Here is a 25,824-nt window from a genome sequence, read left to right on the forward strand (position 1 = left end):
TGTCCTATGCCCTCTGCACTCAGGGCTGCTCCCCTGGGCTCCTGAGGCTCCAGAGTCAGTGGACCCACATACCCCGCCCTGTCCCAGGCAACGCCTGCCAGAAGACTTTATAAATCTCTGACTTTTCCTTTGGAAAAAGCAGTTGGAAGTTCATTTTACTTTTCTTTCTGGATCTCAATTTTCTTCTTTCAAAGGAAAGAAGAAAATCCTGAACTGAGAGTCTTAAGTCTCTTGAAGGCAATTTCAACAAAGGTAATATTCTTTTTCTTAATTAAGTAATCATCTTAACAACTACTTAGCTAATTTTTAATCTATTTTAGCAGGTCAGATTGGACAGCATGAGGAAAATGCATATAGCAGTCAGGAAGTGTAAATGCCTCAACCATCATGCTGTTAGCCAAGAACAGAGCTGTAACAATTTTGACTTTTCTAAATTTCAGAGTGGAAGCACCCGGGGGTGGTCATGTCATGGTTGTCCAGCATGGAACACAGCAGAGGCTACCTGTCCTCTCAGTTTTGTGATGCACAAATAGGGAGAAGGGACTGAGGGTGCAATCGGCACAAGAAGCCCCAGACCTCTAAGAAGGCTGCAAGGGGCAGAGCCAGGTCCCCGGGCACCTGTGGGCCCTCAACACTCACCTCTCAGAGATGGGTCAAGCCTGGTGCTTGTGGAGAGGAGCTGTGGAGCAAGGGACCAGGGCTGTGTGCACTGCTGCTTTCCGTGTCCCCTGGCTGGGCTCTTGTGTCCTCTCCCTGGGGCAGCTGAACCACAGAGTTTCGGCTCCTTCCACATGCAAACATGGAGGTGGTGCAAACAGTAGTTGTGCAGTTGATGTATACTGTTGCCCTCTAACCAGTGTTGGTGGATATACTAAGATATAGAGGTCACCTTCCTGTGAAAAAAACTAAAATATTATTATCTTAGATAAAGCTATTTTAATACTTTACTCACAGTCAAAAAGTAAAGGCAATTTCAACAAAGGTAATATTCTTTTTCTTAATTAAGTAATCATCTTAACAACTACTTAGCTAATTTTTAATCTATTTTAGCAGGGGGCAGAGCCCCCTGTTTTCATTGTTTTTATTTTTGTTTTTATTGTTGTTGCTTTTTCACTAAGTATGCTCTGAACTTTGAACAGGTTTTAAACATTCTGTAGCTTTGTTTTGCCTACCAAGTTCCAGTGACCCAAAGATAAAATGCAGTCATTAGCCTCGAGGTTTGAAAAGTGAGAGGATTTCTTTTTAGAGGGAAGATAAATCTTATCTTTAAAAAAATCTTATTTTAATCAAGAACAACACACATAAAACTTTAATTCATTTGACAGGCAATAATGTACTTCTTTTTTCAGTCTCTCTTTACTGGCCAGCTTCATGAGCAGCTTTGCTGGGGAGCATTGGAATGTGCTGCTCCAGTTTGTGGGCTAACCAGAGGCAGATGTGGAGACATCCCTCTGACCTTTACTGTTTCTTAAAAGCAGGAGATGAAATCCTTTGTAAAAGGTGTTCTTCCTGTAAAATAGCATTCTTATCCGGCATGAAAGGTTGAAGCCACGGGAAATTTGTATAAACAAACTGATAAGATAACACCCTGCTGCTCCTGACCCAAGTGCACCTCTGCCTCATCACTCTCACAACTCTGCTCTTTATCAAACTCAACACAGAAGTGGCTGGCTCTAACTGTGTCTTTGGACTTTGAAGGTTCCTGTGACACACAGAACTTGCCTTAAATGTCTGTTTAATAATCTGGCCCAACTGGGAGATCGATGGAGCTTTGCCTGTTCACCAGCTATGTTCAACATTACCCTAAAACTTAATGACTGAAACAAACATTCATTAAGTCACAGTTTCTTTGGGTCAGGGTTGCAGGAGTGGCTTTGCCTATGAGACCATGGTTGAGTGCTGGTGGCTGCATCCCCTTGGGCTTGCTTAGTAGGCTGTCTTGAAAGCTCTGCTCCCAAGTCACCCTGAGCTTGCCAACGGCTCCCCTCAGGGTGAGACTCCGAGCCACAGCATGACCTCCACTGAGCTAGTCAGAGGCTCTGGCCTCCTGAATGCAGCCAGCTCCAGCAGACACCAGGCTGGGGCTTCCAGGAGTGGCCATCTGGAAGCCACCACCCTGTCCACTGTCCAGTAAAGGGCAGAAGCCAATCCCACCTGAATATGGGGAGGGGCACTCTTAGGAGCTGTGGGTTGGAGGAAGAATTCTCACACCAGGAGCAGCATGGTTTTAGGAAAGAAAGTTTATTTACTTTCTGAAGAAAGAAATAGTGAAAGAGAGAGAAAAAGGAGGGAGTGACCATAGCCCATGAGGAAAAGCAGCTCAATGTTTTTAAAGAGTAAAAATGGCTTTTTCTCCTCCACTTCAGCAGACAAAAGAAGTGGCTGTGAAGCCCTGAATTTGCTTATTCCATTTTTTCCCTTTATTCTGTGAGTCCAGGTTGTCAGAATGTTGTGCCCAGGAGTTCCACAAAGACCACACTGCCAAACAAGTTAAATTTAAAGAGGAGTCCTTTTATTGAAGAGCCAGCTGGCGACTGCCAACATAGGGTTTCTGAGAGCAGCCCCAAGTGCTTAAGGGGTCGGGGTTTTTTTTTTTGGCTTCTAGATATTAATTTTAATTAATTTGGAACAACATAATTTAATACCAAATATTTAACAAGCACCCATTATAATGGCTACACTGAAATCATCATAATTTGTATCTGATCGGCTATATAAAACTCATCAATTTTTCTTCTGACAAAAGGTAGAATAGAAATTTCAAAGAATAAAGGAAGAGACTACTCATTAAAGGTCATGTTTACTAATCTAGCACCATAATTCCAGTCTTAGAATCTCCCATGCAGCTGGAAGGAAGATATGGGAAGAAGTAAGGCTGTTGGAAATGTAAGAGCAGTTCTTAACCTGGGGCCCCATTTTCACTCTAAGGCAACACAGGGTCTAGCAAAGAAGAATATTGCTGCGGCTGGAGCTTTTGGTTCAGATGGTAAAGGCGGCCATAAAGAGCAGGAGAATTAGTGTATCCAGAGGCAGTGCTGGAGTCGGTCTTACAAACTAGGGGGTTTCTTCCTGGCATCCAAGTCCTTTTTAATCTCTTCAAGTTTTTTAGCCATGTTAGGCATGTCATAGTTCTGAGCCAGATACATTCCAACCAAGTTGCCGAAAGTAAATCCAAGAAATCACATGTCTGATAAGGGTCTTGTATCCAGAATATATAAAGAACTCTTACAACAGGAACTGGAGCATGATGTTGACGGAAAGGGTGCTAAGGAAGGCTGCAGCTCTGCAGGCTGGTCCTAGCCTGGCTGCTCGAGGGCAGAGGTCGGGTTTTTAAGGCTTGGTCTGCATCCTGGTTGGCATGCAGGCTGTCCAGATGTATCTGGGTAGGGTAGCAAGCAAGCATTGTACAGAAGCAGAACTTTGTGGTTAGTTAGCCATATATTTTTGTTTTCATATTTTCCCCTATACATCTTAGTTTCAGTACTTTCCCCTCATACATCTTAGTTTCAGTACTTTTCCCACCTGGTATTGTTAAAAAGTCAGTCCAGGAACAGTTGGTACCTCCCAGTCTGTTTCCCAGGGAGTTAGCCAATAAGAAATTTGGAGTGAACTAGAAGCAAGAAATTAATTAGTACTTTCTCATCTACCTTGGAAGTGAACTAGATGTCTTTCTTTTTTCATTCTTTCTTTCTTGTTTTTGTTTTTTTTTTTAAGTTTGCAGTCCAGGGCAGCGCCTGTGGCTCAAGAAGTAAGGCGCCGGTCCCATATGCCGGAGTGGCGGTTTCAAACCCAGTCCCGGCCAAAAACCACACACACACACACACACACACACACACACACACACACACACACACACACACACACACACACACACACACAAAATAGTTTGCAGTCCAGAAATTTGCCAGGAGTTAACTGGTATTTTTCCATTATAGCCGAGGCCTGGCACCTTTCTGTCTTAGCCTAGGCCCACTAGGCCTAACAAGACTCCTTGGGATCTGATTTTGGTGGGAACTGAGGCAGAAACCGGAGGGCTGGGGGAGGAGGCAGTGAGGGTTAGGGTTAGTGTCAGGGCTCTAAAGGCTAAGGAAACAAAGTCTAAGAGGTAACACATTCAGCCATGGTCGTGCTGAGTTTTTCCTCTTACTTTCTTTTTCTCTGTTAGCTAGGCTATGAGGTAAGACCACCCTTCAGCTGCAAAAGAGGCATTGTACACAGTACTCTGGGTCTGTTGCCTTTGAGATATTATGGGAATTTATCCAGGAAATGAAGTGAATTTCCAGTCTTGTGATTTAGAAAGCCTGTGGGTCACAGACACACACAGGGGCTGGTCTTGAAGATGCTCCCCAGCTGTGGGTGTCCTGTCATCTCTCTGCAGGTCATGGAGGATACAGAGCTGCCCGGAGTATTGGTGTTTGCACTTGATGGACCCCATGGCATATGCAAGGATCACATTGGAGACCTGCAGAAACACTTCAGGCTTATCACCATGAAAGAGTTTGTGGAAAAGAGAGCACAATTCTGCCAGAAGATCCAAGCTGTGTATGTCTGGGGTGGGAAGCCGGCCATTGATGGGGAGCTCCTGCGGAGCCTGCCTTCTCTGAAGATCATTGCCAATGGGGGGGTTGGAGTGAACCACCTGGACCTGCCACTTATCGCCAGCCTTGGCGTGAAGGTGGCCAACACACCAAAAGCTGTCTCTGATCCCACCGCAGACCTGGGGATGGCCTTACTGCTAGCTGCAGCCCGCAGGGTCCTTGAAGGTAAAGCACCCATCACAAATGCTGGTTTTCCAAAGAAACAAATGACAAACATTTAATAACATACTTGTTAAAATAATTGTAAAATATGCAAATATGACTGGGCTCCATGGCTCATGCCTATAATCCTAGCTCTCTGAGAGGCTGAGTCAGGAGGGTTGCTTCAGTTGAGGAGTTTAAGACCAGCCTGAACAAGAAGGAGACCCTGTCTCTACTAAAAATAGAAAAATTAGTCTGTGTGGTGCTGTGTGGCTGTTGTCCTAGTTGCTAGGAGGCTGAGATGGGAGGGTTGCTTGAGCCCAGGAATTGGAGGCAGCAGTAAGCTGTGATAATGCCACTGCATTCTAGCCAGGGAAACAGAGTGAGACACTGTCTCAAAAAAAAAAAAAAAAATGTATATATATGTGTGTGTGTGTGCGCGCGCGCGCCCGTGCAAATAAGTCTCTTCAAACTACTATCTCTCTATGGACCTGATTTCTTACTTCACACATCTGGGACTTTATTTCTCAGGGGAGTAGAGCCCTTCTGGGGACTGGAGCCTCTTAGCACCCAAGCCTGGACCAGGAGCAGTGGCTCCCCCAAAATGTAGGTGTGAGAGACCTCAGCACCATATGGACATGCCTGGGATCAGTCCGGCACATACCTGGGGGTCCTATCACCCATATACTAGACCTCTCTGGAGCCTTCCCAAGAAAGGGGATGTAGTGATTCACAACTGCCATCCTCCTGAAGTGACACCTGCTGTGAAGGTTCCAGAAAAGCAGTCACAGGGGCCAGACTCATTCTGTGTCTGACTAAGGGTAGACACATATACACATCCCCAAAAACAACTGATTTTAACCAGAAATACATCCTTAATGTGAAAGATGTTTCTACTTTAAAGCATTCTACCAGGAGGCTCTGGTTTTGCTTTGAGTTAACTGTCATTTGTTGCTGTCCTTCAATCTCTCTGGGCCCAAAATGTGTGAATGGTGTGGCCGAGGCACACCCCAACTCCTGCATTTGTCAGAAGCCCTGTGACAGTTGTGAGTTTGTTTGTGGTGGCCACTGCTCATTTTGCACTTGGTGCATTTCAGGCTGTCATCTGGCTGCTGCACCAGGTACAGAAGACTTCTGTGTGAACTGGATGGGCCAGGAAGTGACAGGGGCGACTCTGGGGATCATTGGCATGGGCAGTATTGGCTACAAGATTGCTCAAAGGGCCAGAGCGTTTGACATGAAGATTCTGTACCACAATAGAAACCGCAGGTAAATTCAGAGAGTGGCTCTGGAACTGAGTAGAACTTAGGCCAGCACTGCATTCAATGTGGCTGGGCACATTGTCCCCCATTTTTCATGAGGCTTCCCGCTTCTTCTCTCCAAGAAGTAGAACTGGTTGTTTAGACATGGATCCTGATATGTTGATAATTGCTGAGAAATGGGGCTCTGACTTCCTTTCACTGAAAGAGTTTCACCAGAAAGAAAAGAGATTTCTACACAATGATTTGTTTTTATTTCTAAAGTGATTTTTCTTTTTTAAATCATGAGAGATGCTGTCCTCTGTAAAGGAAAATAAAAATCTCAGGACCTTTCCCTCAACTCCCTATGCAAAAGAGAAAATAGAGTCTGAAGGCTGAGCCATGGGACACCTATTTTCTTGGGAAAAGCATTGCTAGCGAAGTGCAGCCAGGCCCCATCGAAGGTGAAAGCTTTCAGGCAGCTACAGGGCTGCCTCACCCTCCTCCCTGGGCAGGGACAAGCAGGTAGAAGCTTCAGCGTTCTGGAAACCTGAGTGTTGCTTCTGAAACTGTAGCCTGTCCAATTCCGTAGGCTGTGCTAGTTATGGGGTCATCCTCCCAGTAGGTGCAGACACTGTGGTTACAGGGGTTCTCTCCCTAGTGGGGGCGGAGACTCCTGGTTATGGGGTTCTCTCCACATGGGAGCAGAGACATCATTCTACCTACCAGGCACACTTGTGCAGTTGTTCTTCCCTCTTCAAACCTTTACCTTAATAATATTGCCTTAATGTTGGTTTCCTGGGCCTCATAGTTGAGCATGGTGGCTATGGTGTCAGGGATGGGCTCCTGCCCCTGGAAAGCAGGCTTTTGCCAACAGCCCTGAAATCGCTGCCTCTGTCTGCCCAGGCGTACTCTGGGCACTGGGATCAGGTGTCCTGCTGCCACCGTGAACCTGGGTGTCTCATGGCACAGTGCACTCCACACCCACTGGTTTGGGGACTTTTGCCCCCAAACCAGTGTTACCTTGTTCCCATCTCTGAAAGTGGCTATTCTGTCTCAACCTGGTGTCACCCTTGGTTCTGCATTTCCTTTGTGATGCATCCATCTCAGATGGACAATACCACGCCTTCCTAAGGGCCATGCTCAGCCCCTTTGGGCCTCCAACCTACCTCTGCAAACCAGCTGGGTGGCGGCCACTCCCTGCACCTTCCCATAATGGCTCCCTCTGCCTTAAGAGTCAGCAGAGTACAAGGATGCTCCCAGGGCCCTTGACTTGTTTGGGGTAATGGATTCCTTTGTCAGGATATTTTTAAGTGAATAAAGTATATATATTATTCCATATGTTGTCAAATATATTGAAATATTTCAATTTATATTGAAATAACCTGAAATATTGAAATTCGGGTTTTCCAAATGTTAAAAAACCTGAACTATAGTATTTGCGTGTCCTTATTAACTTGTTAACAAGATCCCAGCAGCAAATAACCACCACGCTTATGAAGTTATGGTAGGTACACACAAAACTTAGAGACATCTTAAGCAACTGTAATGTGATAGAAAATTAGCTGTGATGCCTGTTGCTGAAATTCATAATTGAATTGCATTTCAGTTAGGGGTTAGTGGAGATAAAGATGACTCTTTTTTGCTGAAGCTCATGGGCTCCCCATCCCAGACCCTGGGGTCAGGTGGGAACATTCAAGCTGCATTCTGCCTGAGCCTACACTCGTTCGTCTGTGGAGGGGCAGCCCTGACCTTCCTGTGTGCCCTGCTGGCATGTGGGGTTCCTTGCAGAGCTGAGCGCCCTGCCCATGTTGCTGCATGTCCCCTCCCTGTGAGAGTGTCTTCTCTACATGGGTCTAGCATCTACCCCTACAGCAATTGCTCCATCAACCTTATTAAATAATGAATAGATTTCTGGTCCTGCAAGAAACTTGGAAAAGCTCTCATTGTTCTCTGTAACTGACATTCTTATTTTTTTGATCTATTATTATGTTTTATTAAATCATAACTTTGTACATTAAGACATTTATAGGGTTCAGTGTACTGCTTTGATATAGAATGTGAAATGCTTACATTGAACTAATTAACACATCCATCACAATTATACTCATTTCTTAATGATTTGAAATGTACCATTGCATCATGCACATTAGATGAGGTCCCCCCAAATACCCACCTTCCTCCCATATCCCCCCTCCCTTCCCCTCTCTCCACTTACCTTCTATTTTCTGGACTATAGTTATTTTTTCCCATTCATATGAATGTGCAGGTGATTATATATTGATTTCATAGTAGTATTGAGTACATTGGATACTTTTTTTCCCATTCTTGAGATACTTTACTAAGAAGAATATGTTCCAGCTCCATCCAAGCAAACGTAAAAGATGTGAAGTCTCCATCTTTTTTAATGGCTGCACAGTATTCCATGGTGTACATATACCAGAATTTGTTAATCCATTCATGGGTCAATGGGCACTTGGGCTGTTTCCACGTCTTGGCAATTATGAATTGGGCTGCAATAAACATTCTGGTGCAAATGTTTTTGTTGAAAAATAATTTTTGATCATCTGGGTATATACCTAGTAGAGGAATTGCAGGATTGAATCGTCTACTTTTAGTTCCTTGAGTGTTCTCCAAACTTCCTTCCAAAAAGGTCCTATTAGCTTGCATTCCCACCAGCAGTGTAGAAGCATTCCCATCTCTCCGCGTCCACACCAACATCTGTAGTTTTGGGATTTTGTGATGTGGGTAATCTTACTGGAGTTAGATGATATCAAAAGTGGTTTTGATTTGCATTTCTCTGATAATTAAGGAGGATGAACATTTTTTCATGTGTTTGTAGGCCATGCTCCTGTCTTCACCAGAGACGTTTCTATGTGGGTCTCTTGCCCACATAGAAATGGGGTTATTTGTTCTTTTCTTATTGATTAGTTTGAGTTCTCTATAAATTCTAGTTATCAGACCTTTGTCAGAAGCATAACCTGCAAAAATCTTCTCCATTCTGACAGCTGTCGGTTTGCTTTACTTACTGTGCTCTTGGCTGTGCAAAAGATTTTTAGTTTGATCAGATCCCAGTAATGTGTTTTTGGTGTTGCTTCAATTGCCCGGGGGGTCCTCCTCATAAAATATTCTCTCAGGCTTATTTCTTCAAGTGTTTTACCTGCATTCTCTTCTAGTATTTTTATAGTTTCATGTCTTAAGGTTAAATCTTTTATCCAGTGAGAATCGATTTTGGATAATGGTGAAAGGTGGGGGTCCAGTTTCAGTCTATTACAGGTCGCCAGCCAGTTCACCCAGCACCATTTGTTAAATAAGGAGTCTTTCCCCCACTGAATACTTTTGATAGGTTTGTCAAAGATCAAATGACAATAAGTAGCTGGGTTCATCTCACAGTTCTCTATTCTATTCCATACATCTACCTGTTTTTGTGCCAGTACCATGCTGTTTTGATAAGTATAGATTTATAGGATAGCCTGAAGTCTGGTAATGTGATACCTCCTGATTTGTCCTTATTTCTGAGTAATATATTTGCTATTCAAGGTTTTTTCTGATTCCATATAAAATGAAGTACTATTTTTTTCAAGTTCTTTAAAGTATAACAATGGTGTTTTAATAGGGATTGCATTAAATCTATACAATGTTGATTCTTCCCAGCCACGAGCATGGTATGTTTTTCCATTTGTTAACATCTTCAGCTATTTCCTTTCTCAGAGTTTCATAGTTCTCTTTCTAGAGATCTTTCATGTCCTTTGTTAGGTAAATTCCCAGATATTTCACCTTCTTTTGCACTACTGTAAAAGGAATAGAGTCCTTGACTATTGCTGGCATATATAAAATCTACTGATTTGTAAGTATTGATTTTGTATCCTGAGATGCTGCTGTATCCTTGATCACTTCTAAGAGTTTTGAAGTTGAGTCCCTGGGATTTTCTAGGTACAGGATCATATCATCCAATAAAGAATGAGAGTTTGATCTCCTGTGACCCTATATGGATACCCTTGATCACCTTCTCTTGCCTGATTGTGATGGCTAAGATTTCCATTACTATGTTGAATAGCAGTGGAGACAATGGGCATCCTTGCCTCATTCCTGATTTGAGTGGAAATGTTTTCAATTTTACACCATTCAATATGATATTGGCTGTGGGTTTGCTGTGGATGGCCTCTATCAGTTTAAGAAATGTCCCTTCTATGCCTATTTTCTTAAGTGTTCTGATCATGAAAGAATACTGGATATTATCAAAGGATTTTTGTGCATCAACTGAGAGAATCATATTGTTTTTTGTTTTTTTGGTTTTTTTTGCAGTTTTTGGCCAGGGCCAAGTTTGAACCCACCACCTCCGGTATATGGGGCCAGCGCCCCACTCCTTTGAGCCACAAGCAGTGCCCTTGTCTTTGTTTTTTATTTTATTGATGTGATGTATTTATAGATTTGTGTATGTTGAACCAACCCTATAATGCTGGAATAAAACCAACTTGATCATGGTGTATAATTTGTTTTTCTTTTTTTTTAAATTAAATCATAACTGTGTATATTAATGCAGTCATGGGGTAAAATGTGCTGGTTTTATATACAATCTGAAATATTTTCATCAAACTGGTTAACACACCCTTTACGGGTGTATATTAATGCAGTCATGGGGTAAAATGTGCTGGTTTTATATACAATCTGAAATATTTTCATCAAACTGGTTAACACACCCTTTACGGCATTTTCTTAGTTATTGTGTTTAGACATTTATATTCTACACCTAGTAAATTTCACATGTACTCTTGTAAGATGCATCGTAGGTGTGGTCCCACCAATTACCCTCCCTCCACCCCTCCCCCCTCCCCTCCCTTCCTCAGATTTTCATATTTCTGAGAATAAAGTTTCTTGTAATATTCATTAAGGATTTTTTTAATTTCTGAGGAGTCTGTTGTTATTTTGTCTTTACCATATCTGATTGATGAAATTAGAGATTTTACTCTTTTTTTCCTGGTTAGGTTAGTCAAAGGTTTATCTATTTTATTGACCTTTTCAAAAAAACAACTTTTTGATTTATTGATCTGTTGTATAATCCTTTTGTTTTCAATTTCACTTAATTCTGCTCTAATTTTGGTTATTTCTTTTCTTCTGCTGGGTTTGGGATTGGAATGTTCTTCCTTTTCTAGTTGCTTGAGATGTCCCATTAAGTTGTTAACTTCATCACTTTCCATTCTCTTGAGGAAGGCTTACAGTGCTATAAATTTCCCTCTAGGACTGGTGGTATCCCAGAGGTTCTGATAATTCATGTCTTCATTATTATTTTGTACCCAAAATTTGGTAATTTCCTTCTTAATCTCGTCTATGACCCAGCTATCATTCAGCATAAGGTTATTTAGCTTCCATACATTTGTTACTGAGTTCAACTTTTATTCCATGATGGTCTGAGAAGATGCAAGGAATAATTTCTATTCTTTTAAATTTGCTGAGGTTAGACTTGTGACCTAAGATGTGACCAATTTTGGAGTATGTTCCATGGGCTGATGAGAAGAATGTGTATTCGGTTTTGTTTTGATGAAATGTTCTGTAGATGTCTGTTAAATCCAAATGTTGTATGGTTAACTTGAAGTCTAACATTTCTTTGCTTAGCTTCTTATTGGAGAATCTATCCAACATTGCCAAAGGAGTGTTAAAATCTCCGACTGTTATGGAGCTGGAAAAAATCAAGTTGGTTGTGTCTGTTAGAGTCTCTCTTATAAATTGAGGCGCATTCTGGTTGGGTGCATAAATGTTAATAATTGAAATCTCATATATGAAACCAGCACATTGTACCAATTGATTGCACTAATGTACACAGCTATGATTTAACAATAAGAAAAAAAAATAAAAAATAAATTCAAAAAAAAATAATTGAAATCTCATCATGTTGAGTGTTGCCCTTTACAAATATGAAGTGACCTTCCTTATCTTTCTTTACTTTTGTTGGTTGAAAGCCTATTGTATCTGAGAAAAAATTGCAATACCTGCTTTTTTCTGAGTTCCATTTGCCTGAATTATAGATGACCATCGCTTCACCCTGAGAATATGTTTATCTTTTAAGGTAAGGTGAGATTCTTGAATACAGCAGATAGCTGGCCTGAGTTTTTGTATCCAGTCAGCCATCCTGTGCCTCTTTAGAGGGCAATTTAAGCAATTCATATTAATTGAGAGTATTGATAAGCCTGGTACTATTTTGGGTGTCGAGTTTTTCATAAGTCTAGTGGACATTTTTAATCCTTTCACCACTGTGGAAGTTGGAATTTAATCAAAAGTTTCTTTTTTGTGTGTGTGTGTGCGGTTTTTGGCCAGGGCTGGGTTTGAACCTGCCACCTCTGGCATATGGGACCGGCGCCCTATTCCTTGAGCCACAGGCGTCACCCTCAAAAGTTTCTGAGTGAGTTTACTTTTGTGGTGGAGGAATACTCTGGTCATTATGGAGGACAGAATATCCTGGAGAGCTGGTTTAGTTATGGCAAATTTCTTCAACATGTGAATGTCATTAAAGTATTTAATTTCTCCATCATAAATGAAACTCAGTTTAGCTGCATACAGGATACTGGGTTTTCTGAAAGTTATTTTGTTTTAAGAGATTAAAAGTCGATGACCACCCTTTTCTAACTTGAAAGGTTTCAGCAGAGAGATCTGCAGTCATTCTAATATTCTTCCCCTTGTAGGTTATTGTTTTCTTATGTCTGGCTGCTTTCAGAATTTTCTCCTTCATATTAACTTTAGTGAAGTTAATTATGATATGCCTGGGGGATGTCTTATTTGGGTTGAGTCGTGCTGGGGTTCTGAAACTGTCTGCTATCTGAATTTCAGAATTTCTTGGCATATCTGTAACGTTCTCCTTCATAATCTCATGAAGAAGAGCCTCTGTGCCTTGCAAAGCAACTTTGTCACCTTCAGCAATTCATATAAGGCAAATATTAGTTTTCTTCAAATTATCTTAGCGCTCTCTGAGAGAATGATCCATTTTTGTTCTCCATTTCTCTTCCTCTTTGAGAGTTCGGGAGCATTCAAAAGCTTTGTCTTCAATGTCAGAAATCCTTTCTTCTGCTTGTTCCATTCTGTTAATTCTGCTGATTTCTCAGCAGAGATGTGTGTAGTCTGTGAGGAATTCTGCTGATTTCTCATATCTTTGAGGGCTGCAAATTCTTGTCTCAACATGTCAAAATCTTTGGTGATTTAGTCTTTGAATTCATTGAATTCTTGAGACAACTTTTGAAATGCTCCTTGAATTTCTGATTCCAATTTTACCTCCATTCTATTAATCTTATTTGCAATCCAAATTCTGAATTTGATTTCTGACATCTCAGCCATTTGTTTGTGAATGGGGTCTTCAGTTGTGTCCGCCATATCGTTCCTTGGGGGAGTTGATGTACTCTGGTTATTCATGTTACCGGAATTTTCCCACTGATTTCGCCTCATGATTATTTTACACAGTTTGGCTATATGAACAGATAAGGTGAAGTTGAGTTGGGGGCTCCTTATTTTACATGTAGTTTGGCTACATGAGCAGATAAGGTGAAGTTATGTTGGATAGTGATTAACCAGTCCTTTGCCCAAGAGGTGACACTGGTGTCTGTACCTTTCCCCCTAGAGCTTTGCCAAGGACCCGTACAGGGCTACAGCCTGAGAAACTGGGGACCTACTTGGTGTGGTGGGGCTAAGTGGCTCTGTCTTGTTTTCAGCTGGTCTCTGTCCAACCTTAGTGAAATAGTTACACTGGGTTGAAGTCTCAGCTGTGGAGAAAAATCAGCAATTAAGTCACCCCGCCCCCCACAGGCAACAACTGGAAAAGGAAAATCAAACCTTCCCACAACCACACACCCAGGGTACCACTTGGGATAGTCCTCGGGTGATTGATCCAGTCTCAGAGATTCATATCAATTGATCAGTCTGCACCCAGTCTCAAGTGAGGGAGTTCAAAAGGTCTCCAGCAACTAGATAGCAGAGGTCTGCTGGCAGCTCAAGTATGACTAGTTCCAGTGCTCGGTGAGGTCAGAAGGACCCACCCAGCAAATGAATTAGTCTGGGAAGATTGATGCCTTCTTCCTCACCTTGCACCTCTGTTGCACCTACTCACTGGTAACCCCACAGGGCTATGATCCAGTTCCCTCCAATGAGCAGATGCTCCAGAGGTTTGCACTTGCCTGAGTCACAGGGAGATCTGTGTCTCCTCGGCCAGGCCACCACTCTCTGCCACTATCCTGCAGGGGGAGCTGAGGCCTGACAACCTCGGGTGCTTAATGGAAGCTGGGGCGGTTCACTCAGTTCCAGCCCCGCCCCTAATTGATGTTGCTGACAGAACAACTTTGCAGAATTTGTTTCTGTCCCAGCTATATTCCCCTGCAGATCAGACTCTGTTTGAGTTCACAGAAACTGCAACTCAGCCCTGATCTGTGCCGCTGCGGAAAGCTGGCATGTCTGTCTCAACTGTAGTCTGTGTTGGGGCGGGCTCGGCTAGAGCTCACACTGAGCTTTCAGTTTCTGCCTTTTCCTGCCTGCCTTTGTCTCAGCTATGATCCCCTGTGTTCCAGGTGCATCTTAGGCTCACTAAAGCAGGCCTGGCTCAGCCCTGCCCTGGGAGTATGCCATCTCTGTGCACGCGTATTTTAGTTCCTGCACCTACCCAGGCAGGTACCACTTCAGGCATACCCTTTGCTCACAGGGCCTGCGTTTCTGTCCCAGATCTGTTCTACCAGTGGCTGCCACCAGAGAAGATGCATGGCTTCCTCTGGTTGCCCAGAGAAACAGGAAGTATCTCTTCAAAATATCCCCAGGGGTGTGAGCCCTATTGTTCCCACCACTGCCACTGCTGCCTCTCCCTTTCCCGTATGGTTCCCTCTCAGTTGACTGTCTTTTCTTTACTCCTTTGCTGCAGAATCAGCACAGACCAGCAACTGCCAATGCCCTATCCACACCTCTCGAGAAAATGCCCAAGTATCTGGACTCCACGGGGGGCAGGCTAACAGACCTCAGGGTGAGAGTGGAGGGGAGTGCTGGGAGTTCAGAATTGCAGGTAGAGAATATGTACAGTTTTATATAGTTTTATGCCTGGCAGGAGAGTGACATGGCACCCTAGTAGGGGAAGGAGTTCCGGTTTTTAGAGGGTCTCTCCTCTCTCCCATGGGAGCATTCTGGTAGGGTGTATAAATGTTAATTATTGAAATATCTTCATATTGGGTGTTTTCCTTGACAAATACATAGTAACCATCCTTATCTTTCTTTATCTTTGTTGGTTTAAAGCCAGTTGTATCTGAAACTAAAATTGCAACCCCTGCTTTTTTCTGGTTTCCATTTGCCTGTATTATAGAAGTTCATCCCTTCACCCTGAGTCTATTTTTATCATTTAAGGTAAGGTGAGATTCTTGCATATACCAGATATCTGGTCTGAGTTTATGTATCCAGTCAGCCAGCCTGTGCCTCTTTAGAGGACAATTTAAACCATTCACATTAATTGAGAGAATTGATAAGCCTAGTTGTGTTTTGGGTATCATGATTTTCGGATGTTCAGTGGACATTTTTAATCCTTTCACCACTGTGGACGTTGGGTTTTATTCAAAAATTTCTGGGTGAGTTTACTTTGGAGGTAGAGCATTGTGCTGGTCATTGTGGAGGATGGGTCTGAGAATATCCTGGAGAACTGGTTTAGTTATGGCAAATTTCTTCAACATGTGTATGTCATTAAAGTATTTGATTTCTCCATCAGAAATGGGACTCAGTTTAGCTGGATACAGGACCCTGGGTTGGAAATTGTTTTGTTTTAGGAGATTGAAGGTCGATGACCATCTTCTTCTAGCTTGAAACATTTTGGCTGATTGATCTGCAGTTATTCTGATATTTCTCCCTTTGTAGGTGATGCTTTTCTCCTTCGCCTTAACTTTGGGAATGTTAATCACAATGTGTCTAGGAGATGCTTGTTTTGGATTGAGTCTTATTGGGGTTCTGAAACCATCTACTATCTGAAGTTCTGTATTTCTAACAGTGCTTAGGAAATTCTCCTCCAAAATCTCTTGGATTAGAGCATCTGTATCTTTAGCACCATCCTCTACTCCTTCGGGAATTCCTACAAGACTAATGTTTGATCTTTTGGAGTTATCCCACAACTCTCTCAGGGAATGATCAGTGTTTGCTCTCCATTTGTCTGCCTCTTTGAGTGTTTGGGAATGTTCAAAAGCTTTGTCTTCAGTTTCAGAGATCCTTTCTTCTGCCTGGTCAACTCTATTACTGAGGTATTCTACTGATATTTCGGAGCTCCTCAACTAATGTTTTCATTTCCTGGAGCTCTGCTATCTCTTTTCTCATTATGTCCATATCTTTGGTGACTTTGTCTTTGAATTTATTAATTTCTTGAGACAACTTTAGAACTACTCTTCAGAATTCAATTTCTATCTTTTCTTCCATTCTATTTATCTTATTTGCCATTCATATTCTGAATTCTGACATTGCAGCCTTTTGTCTATGCATGGCATCTTCAGTTTTATATCCTTTGTCATTTCTTGGGGGGGGGTCTACTCTGGTTATTCATGTTGGCAGAGTTCTTCTGTTGGGTTCACACCATGTTTATTTTCCACCATTTGGTTATTAGAATTGGTAGGGTGAGATTGAATTAGGGTTCCCAGGTAGTAGAGATAGCCCTTTACTAAAGCGTTAGGCTTTGTAATTGTGGCCTATCTCCTACAACCTTACAAAGGCCCCTTTCAGAGTTTTGGCCAGAGACTCTGAGGAGCTACTTGGTGAGATAGCATAAGCTAGCACTGTTTTGATATTAGCCAACCGCTACCCTATCCTAAGAAGGCACAGTATTAGGTTTAAATCTCAGCTATGAAGAGATACAAAAAGCTGTGGCACCCAGCCCCAACCCTTCAGTTCTTTTCTGCTGCAGAACTTCGAAGGTCAACCTCAGAATGTCCCTGAGTGGATAGCCCCAGACACAAGTTCCAATTAAATTATCTCAGGCAGTGCAAACCCTAATCAACAGAGGGGGATTCAAGGGTTTCCAACAGCACAGTTGGAGCCAGGGATCCATGCCCCTGCCTGCCAGACTCAGTCCACACTGTTGGCCACTTCTCTGCTCACAGACCCAGTTGGATCCAGGGGCCATGCCCCTGCCCACTGGTCTCAGTCCGCACCCAGCAACCCTCTGCTTGCCAGACTAGTTGGAATCAGGGGACCATGCCCCCACGTGCCAGTCTCAGTCCACTGCCTAGCAAGCTTCTGTTCATAGGCTCTGTTGTAGTCAGGGCACCATGCCCTGCCCACAGGTCTCAGTCCTCATCAGACAAGCCTCTGCTAACTGCCCTGCTGGAGACAGGGTACCATGCTCTTGCCCTCAGGTCTTGGTTCACCCAGCAAGACTCTGCTCAAGGGTGCTGTTGGAGTCAGTGGACCTCACCCTTGCCCCCAGGTCTCAGTGCACGCCTGGCAAGCCTCTGCTTGCAGGCCCAGCCCTGCCTGCTGAACTCAGTCCACATGGGGTAACCACTCTTCCATTGTGGGTGCCATCAGATTTTGGGGTTCTGCACCCTAGCCCACTGGACACAGCCTGAACCGAGGGTCAACACCACCACTGGCCAGGCATAGTCATAACCAGGATACTGCTCCTCCTCCTGCTGAGTGTCCCTTTCTTCCCACACCCTCTTTCTTCCTTGTTAGTCACAGATTCTGTCCTGATGGTTGGCAGTCTACACTATGCCCAGATCTCTCAGGAAAAGACCAAACACCCAAGGGGCAGGGGTACTCTGTACTCTGCAGGGGGCAGAACTTCAGACTGCCATACAGGGGCGAATGGTGGACTGGGAGTTTGGACTTGTGGGAGGAAATATCTGTTCAATTTTACTCCTGACAGGGTGGTGTCTAGGTTCATAAGTGCGACCTCCCTGGAGAAAGAGACCTGGTGTTTAGTGGCTCTCTCCAGTGAGGTAAAATGATAGGTCTTTTGTTCCCTGCTTGTTCGCAGATAGCCTGTGGAGGGCCTCCTGCGTGGGGGAGGGGTGTCCCGTCCTCTAGTCAATAGGCCTTGTACCTGTAATTTGTTTTCTGGAATGCTCTTCCTTGGAGTTACAGCTTGCCTCAAACTTCTTTCTTGGCTCAGTTCCCCACCTTTGGTTTCATAGTGCCCAATTTTGTCCAGTTTTCCTCTCTGGTCAGGAGCCTCTGCCGAGGCTTGCTACCAGTCAGCCATCTTCCCAGAATTCCTCTCATGTAACTGACATTCTTGAAGGCTGGTGTGCCAGGAGATTCTGTATCGAATTTTTCCTCCTGACTTTTTTAATTACTGTGTTAGGAGTGGCTCTTGGTTGTCAGCACCATAAGAGGGCAAAGGGAGGGTGGCAGGGGCTTGTGTGAGTGGGCCAGCATCTGGGGGTCATCTGCCCTTACTCCACGCCCACAGCCAGACACATGTCTGGTGAGGGTTGGTCACTGTGCTCTTTGTGTGCGATGGTGCCAGAAAGAAGTTAAGAGTCATTCAAAACCAGAACAAGGCTCAGCACCTGTAGCTCAGCAGCTAGGGTGCCAGCTACATGCACTGAGACTCATGGATTCGAGCCCAGCTGGGGCCTGCCAAACAATAATGACAACTATAACCAAGTAATAGCCAGGCGTACTAGCAGAAACTTATAGTCCCAGCTACCTGGGAGGCTGAGAGAAGAGAATCTCTTATGCCTAAGAGTTTGAGGTTGCTGTGAGCTGTGACATTGTGGTACTCTAACACACACACACACACACACACACACACACACACACACACAACAAAACAAAAACAAAAGCCCTGCCTGTGCCAGACCCTATGTGGCCAGCTTTCTGGTCAGCAGGTACACTCAAAGCTACTTCCTGGCTCTGATCTGATCTTGGGTGTTTCCCAGTCTCTGACCTCTTGGAGAGCCTGCACTGGGCTGGGACCTTCAAGAAGATGGGAGGTCCTGCAGGTCCCTGTAGTCAGTGATTCTAAGGCTTTCCAGTGGCCAGAAGGTACCACTGGGCTCTGGTCTTCTGGACTCAGCCGGAGGGTCTGGCTCCTCTGAGAGGCTTCTCTCTGTGGGAGCAACTTCAATTTCTGGTGAAAGGATGTGATTTTTCTTCCTTGTTGCCTTTGCAGGAAATTGGAGGAGGAGGAAGTCATTGGGGCCACTTACTGCAAGAGGCTGGATGACCTGCTGCAGCAGTCGGACTTTGTGATGTTGGCTCTGAGCCTAACACCCCAGACCCACAGAATGATTGGGTGCCGGGAGCTGAGGCTGATGAAACCCACTGCCATTCTCATCAACATAGGCAGAGGTACAGAATGGGGGAATTAAGAGACTTTTACTTTCTAAAGATATTCCTGATTTTTAATTTTACAGTGTTTTGAACCTCAAATTAGTAACAAAAAGGAAAAGAATGCCACAATATGGGAGGTTTCAAATCTCATCTCTTCATGGAGAGGAATGGTAATAACTTTGGCTGTTTGATGTTTGCCCCCAAGAGCAGCAAGCCCTGTGCGGTAGCCAGTGCAGCGGCTGCGGGCAGTGCACTTAGCAGGAAGGGAGTGAGGTGGGGAGGCACCCCAGTTGGTGCCTAGAGTGGGCACGGCCAATGCCATGTTACACCAGGCAGCCTCCCAGGCTAAGCTTGCCTGCTGGGAAGTTCTCAGGGACTCAGGTTGAGTGGGGCTCCGCAGGGCAGAGAGACAGCTTCTGGGAAACCCCCAGGAGAGGCCTCAGGGTAGGCCTCTTCCGACAGGCCCACAGTAGTTTCTCGGTGTCACGGCCGGGACCCTAGACAGCAGTTGGGAGGCCAGGGCCAAGAGTGGCCTCCACCTGAAGGACACTGTTTCTTCTGCTATCAGGTGGGTGACAGCTGTTTCTTCACTCCTACACTGTGGCTTTGGGCGGTAGCATGAGATAGACTCAGGCTTGGGATCAGACATACCAGGCCTTGAGTCAGCACAGATGAGGTAGCAGCTATGTGATACACAGGTAGGACATAGGACTTGCAACTACAGTTTCCCACCTGTAGAAGGAATACTGGCCTTGCTGGGTTGTTTCAGGGCTTAGGGAGATCATGTGGGTACAGGACTCAGCTTTCTGTCTGGCACATGGGGGGCTCTGACCTGGTTTTTATTACATCTAATATTCATAATAAATCAGACCTATGAAGTCTACATGTTCTTTGTCAAACTTTTGCTTTTGATTTACATTTATTTATTTAGAGACAAAGTCTTACTCCCTTATCCTGGGAGAGTCCTGTGGCATCAGCCTGACTCTCGACAACTTCAAACTCTTGGGCTTGAGCAATCCTCTTGCCTCAGCCTCCCAAGTAGCTGTTACTGCAGATGCCCACCACAACACCCAGATTGATTTTCTATGTATACATACAGATTTTTTTATTTTTTATTTCTTTTTGCAGTTTTTGGCCGGGGCTGGGCTTGAACCTGCCACCTCCTGCATATGGAGCCGGCACCCTACTCCTTTGAGCCACAGGCGCAGCCCATCGTTTTTCTATTTTTAGTAGAGATGGGGTCTCGCTTTTGCTCAGGCTGGTCTCAAACTCCTGAGCTCAAGGGACCCTCCTGCCTCAGCCTCCCACGTGCCCAAAACTTTTGATTTATCTTTAAACATGTTAGTGGAAGAAGAGTGAGATGTGTGAGAAACAGCGGGTGTGCTCCAGACTGCTGTTCTGCTGTGGCCAAGCTGTGGTGGTCACAGACCTGCTTTATCGGCCTAGGTCTCCTGGTGGATCAGGACGCCTTGGTGGAAGCTCTTCAGGCTGGGATCATTTGTGCCGCAGCACTGGATGTGACCTACCCGGAGCCCCTGCCCAGGTAAGAGAGCCACAGACCCACAGTGGGCAGAGTCCTTAGAGTCCTTTGCAGACATGTCATGGAGTTGCAGGGTCTTGGCCTGGGCGGAACCTGAACAGGCTTCTAGTGACCTTCCTATCCAGCCTGCTGCAGCACCTCCTCAAAAACAAGATCTTGATGCCCCAGGCAGTGGCCCCAGGGGAAGAAGCTGCATGAGATACCTCCCACATCCAGCTGTGACCCTTACTTGCCCTCGGTAGTGCCAAAGGATAAGTTTGGTCATTCTTGGTTACAAATCTGTGCAGTTTCTATGTTTCACTTTAGTCTTGTTTTTTTGAGGTTCAATATCCTCATACCATCAATTGTAGCCTACATAGCAATTTCTACCTGTTTCCATTATTACCATCTTCCTAGCACTGTTAGTTTCCAAAGTCGTGTGAAAACTGCTCCTGAGACCCAAATGTGATGCCTGTGTCCTTGGGTTTGGAGGTGTGCATCAGCAGGACACATGTTCTCTGATCCATTATATCCTTAACTTGCAAAGTTTTTAGTGAGATAAAATTGAAGTTGTTATTCCCTCATTGCTTTTTAAGTAATGTGTGGAAATTTATAGATATTTCATTTGCTTGTGTATTTTGACCCAAAGGTCAAAAAACAATCTCAACATAAATTAGGAAGCATAAGCATTGTAGGCAGTTAACTTTTAACTAACCTGGAAACCTAGAAGTTCCATGATTATTAGATTCACAAGTAAGTCACAGGGCAAATACCAGGGTTATTACCAGAATTTCATTTAATGTAAGTGGTACATTCCCTGTGTTCTGTGCAAAGCAGCTATCTGGCCAGTTACTTGATAAATTAATCTTTTACTGTCTCTTTGATACTAATCTTTTGATATAAATATTTCATCTCTGTATTGTCTCTAATAGGTTGAGTTTTCATCTTGGTTTTGGGGAGAAACTTTGTTGCTGCCCACTATGGGTGTGCTTTACAGATTAAAAAAAAAGATCTCACAAAGCAAAAAATTCAGGATTATTTAGTGACACTAAATATTCTTTGCTTTGCAAAATAGTTACTACTAGATTGTTTTTTTGGTTTTTTTTTTTTGCAGTTTTTGGCCAGGGCTGGGTTTGAAACCACCACCTCTGGCATATGGGGCCGGCACCCTACCCCTTTGAGCCACAGGCGCCGCCCCGCTACTAGATTGTTTTTAAAAAGAAAAAATGTATTTACTAATGACTCCAGCAGTCCCCAGATCACCCTTAGACTTAATGATCTGTCAGAAGGACTCACAGAACAGAAAAGCTATTGTACTCATGGCCACAGCAGATTACAGAGAAAGGACACAGTTTAAAGTCAGCAAAGAGAGACAGTACATAGGATGGAGTCTAGGACAGACCAGGCCCAAGCTCCCCTGGACTGGTGAGGACAGCACTGCCTATGTCCACCAACGACGTGTGACAAAACACATGAAAAATTCCCAGCCAAGGGAACGAACCTGAGCTGGGTGTCTAGGGATTGGTCAAGTAGGGCTGGTAGCCTGCAGACCAGACCTTAGCTGCCTGGTCTCCAACCCCTCTGGATGTCAAATGATACAGCATACAGATGACCCAGGCAACCATAAATGACATTGCTAGCATTAACCACATGGCATTGCTCAAAGCCCCAAATATAAAAAGACACTCTTATTAGGAAAAATGTCTTAATGATTCCACGGTTATCTCTCAGGAGCTGGTCGGGCCCAGTCCTTTCTTTGGAATATGCAGAATTGAGCATCCCAGGCTACCCTGCCTTCCAGGTGGACCTTTTACCACATAGGCCATGCCCTTGGCCATTGGCCTAGACTTTCCTAAGCACAGAGGTCATATTTATTTGAGCATTTACATTTATTATAGTATTTATGTGACAGATACAGCAACACTATCCATATGACTGTATCTAGTATTTGGATGGGTGGGATAGATTTAGAGAAACAACAAATATCCTCTAAAGCCAAGCATAGGGTTAGCTGGGATTTTGCTGTGTCCACTTTTTCCTTAGGCCACTCTCTATTGGTGTTACATCCCAAGGAGACTCTCATTCAGTCTCCTGAAATAGTCATTGATGTCAGTATTATCACGTGACTATTGAGAGGGCTCAGTTGGACTTCACTGGTTAGGTCAGCACTGCAGCATGACTTTGCAGCATGGTCATGGTACAGCCCAGTCTCACTGAAGGACAGATCATGAAGAATTGCCCAGACATTTTCTGAATAGAGTCAGGCCTAGCCTATGGACCAACTACAATTATGGACAAGGGTTGGTACAATTGGCCTGATTTGGTTATAGTCCCCAGGCTGGTACTGAGACTGGTTTCCAAGTGTGCTGTCACATAGCAGGTCCTTCTTTCCAGGGGATGGACACAGGTGTTCTGAAGAGTTTCTTCCCCTTACTACACTGCAGGATGCATCTTCATTCCATCAGTCCTGAGTAAGGGTAGTCAGAGAGGTGCAACCAGAGTGTGGAATTAAAGCAGTGCTTCTCAACCTTCCTAATCCCGCAATGTATTTTCATTGTTTACAAAGGGGTCGTGACCCACAGGTTGAGAACCACTGAGTTAAAGAGACCTAACAACTCTAACACTCTTCCTTGATTGATCTGTGTTCCAGAGATCATCCATTGCTGAAACTGAAGAATGTCACTCTGACACCTCACATTGGAAGTGCAACACATCAGGCCAGACAGCAAATGATGAGGGACATGACTGAGAGCATCCTGGCCTCTCTCAATGGCCTGCCCATTCCCAACCAAGTGCTGCCAGAGTGAGTCCCTGGTATGAGGCATTGCAGATTACACAGGCACAAATCACATTCAGTGTACTTTGTAAATGTTCACTTATTGTGCAGACTGGCTTATGTTGCTGGGGCTGGATAGGGTTTTAAGGTAGCCATGGTAGCTGAATTTTATGGAGGCAGCTCTTGAGGGAATTTCTGTTTTTCTCATTCATAAACTGAGCACAGAGAAGAATTACTTGTCTAAAGTCTCAATCTCTTCTCAGATGAAGAGATTCAGCCTAAAATAGCTGAATTTGGATTAAAGCCTTAGGCTTTTAATTTGAATCTGGATTTGTTCTGTGAATTTCCTAGTGGGCTCTTGTGGGGGAAAAGTTCTCCCACTACCTTCTCACAGCATGCTTGTAAGGTCAGCTACTCAAGAATTTATCCTCAATGCCATGAAGGCTACGTTGAACAGTTTGATGAGAATATTTCAGATTGTATATGAAACCAGCACATTGTACCCCTTGATTGCAATGTACAGCTATGATTCAACAATAAAAATCAATAAATTAATAATAAAAAAAAGAATTTATCCTCAATAGCAAGCAAGTAATTCTGCAGTGGACATCACCTAGGTGATCTCTGACCTATTTCACGCCCAACATCATCCAATAGACCCCATGGGGGAGGGGTCAGGCCCACAAGATTGCCCTCTTCCAGAGACTCGTCAAAAGTCTGGGCCTGCAGAACTTCTGACCACCCAGTTTCCCTGAAGTTCACATTGGGGTTCACACAACCCCTTCTTTGGGTTTGATTAACTTGCTACAATAGCTGACTAAATTCAAAGAAGCATGTTTACCAGTTTATTTTATTTTATTTTTTTATTTTTATGAGACAGTCTTGCCTTGTGGCCCAGGCTAGAGTACAGCGGCCAGATCATAGTTCACTGCAACCCTGGACTTCCTGGCTTAAGCCATCCTTCCACCTCTGCTTCTCGGCCACGTGAGCTACCATGCCCGGTCTTGAAGGATGTTTTAAAGGATACAAATAAACAGTCAGATGAAGAGATACACAGGATAAGGCCAGGAAGGGGAGTCATAGCACAAGACTGCCTTGTGGGGCTGAGTGCGCACTCTGCCAGCACGGGGACCAGTTCCCGCTGCCCTCCCGCCCACCTCTTCTAGTCCAACTGCCCAGCTTTCCGCACCCTATCCTCTTGGGCCCTGCATGGAGAGCTGTTTAGGTAGGCATGAACGAGGCATGGACACCTGCGTACAACTCTGACTAGACGAAAGGGTGTGATCAGAAACTACCAGACCCAACAAGGCCAGTCTGCTCTCGTGGTCCTTGGCTTCCCTGGGAGGGGCAGGACCCCTCAGAGGTCAGAGACCCTTCTTACGGCCAGCTCCCACACAGAATGGCAGGGGGAAACCAGGGTCAACTTTCAGCTCCTTTGGCCTTCCTTGCGGAAGAAAAGGAGCAGGTAAAAGAGGACGGGAGAGTGTCAAGAGAGTGTTTCATGAGGCCTCCAGCTCCGAACACCCACACAGAGGCCGGAAGTGGGTGCGGCAGTGACGAGCCGGGCACAGGCACCCGCACCAAGTATGATACCACACGTTCCCCAACACTGTGGTCCCTGCTCACGTGTTTCTTTCACGCATCCCAAGCAAGTGCTATGACCATCGGGCAGAGCACTGTCCCGGACCGCTATCCTCTGGAGGTCGCGCCCACTCCCGCACGTGGTCAGCGGGATGAGAGCAGTGGGGTCACCACGGTGCACTTAGCCTCCAATTATTGGGCTCTGTGATCCTCCGCCTCAACCTCCCAGCGTAGGATCACAAGCCTTCGCGCCCAGTCAGGATAGAGTGAGGTGCAGACCTCAGCTCTCCAGCCCCGCCCACAGCCCCGCCTCCAGGTCCGCCGCCGGCCCCACCCAAATGCCGAGCTGCGCTCCCACGCCACCGCCCCGAACTTGTGAACACCACGACTCCGCCTCCGCGCTCCTGCTCCGCCCACACACCGCCCGCATCAGGTCTAGGGATCACCCTGCCCACACGCCTTGCCCCTCAAATCCAGCCGTCCGCCCCGCCACACGCTGAGCGTCTCATGTCCAGACAATATCCTGACCTACACACCTCCCGCCTCGCGTCCAATGTCATCCCGCCCACACGCCGCAAGCCAGCCAACCCAATGCCGACTTCGCTTCCGGCTGTAGCTCCGCCTGCACCTTGCGCCCCGCCCCCCAGTTTGCCTACCATCCCCGCCCACTAGCCATCCCCGCCTCCACGATCCCGCTCCCCTCAC

The 25,824-nt window shown here is 44.9% G+C and overlaps 2 protein-coding genes across 3 annotated transcripts; one reads left to right on the forward strand and one right to left on the reverse strand.

The window, feature by feature from the left end:
• Nucleotides 1-3: 3 nt before the first annotated feature.
• LOC128571778 (probable 2-ketogluconate reductase) lies at nucleotides 4-24,105 on the forward strand. 2 transcript variants are annotated; one of them, XM_053571446.1, is made up of 6 exons: nucleotides 4-252; nucleotides 4,379-4,763; nucleotides 5,837-6,008; nucleotides 19,083-19,261; nucleotides 20,690-20,786; nucleotides 23,413-24,105. In XM_053571446.1, exons 2-6 carry the CDS (start codon nucleotides 4,382-4,384, stop codon nucleotides 23,567-23,569), a joined length of 987 nt encoding a protein of 328 aa, XP_053427421.1. In that variant the 5' UTR covers nucleotides 4-252; nucleotides 4,379-4,381; the 3' UTR covers nucleotides 23,570-24,105. The 2 variants fall into 2 exon arrangements, with proteins under 2 accessions (XP_053427421.1, XP_053427423.1); XM_053571448.1 differs by lacking the exon at nucleotides 4-252 and adding an exon at nucleotides 971-982.
• LOC128571731 (short transmembrane mitochondrial protein 1-like) lies at nucleotides 2,469-3,176 on the reverse strand (the record flags this gene model as incomplete). The annotated part of the gene is made up of 1 exon (XM_053571359.1): nucleotides 2,469-3,176. A coding segment is annotated over one exon (129 nt), but the record flags the coding sequence as incomplete, so codon positions are not given.
• Nucleotides 24,106-25,824: the final 1,719 nt, after the last annotated feature.

This window comes from Nycticebus coucang, chromosome 19 (assembly GCF_027406575.1).
Source record: "Nycticebus coucang isolate mNycCou1 chromosome 19, mNycCou1.pri, whole genome shotgun sequence".
NCBI classification, from domain to species: Eukaryota; Metazoa; Chordata; class Mammalia; order Primates; family Lorisidae; genus Nycticebus; species Nycticebus coucang.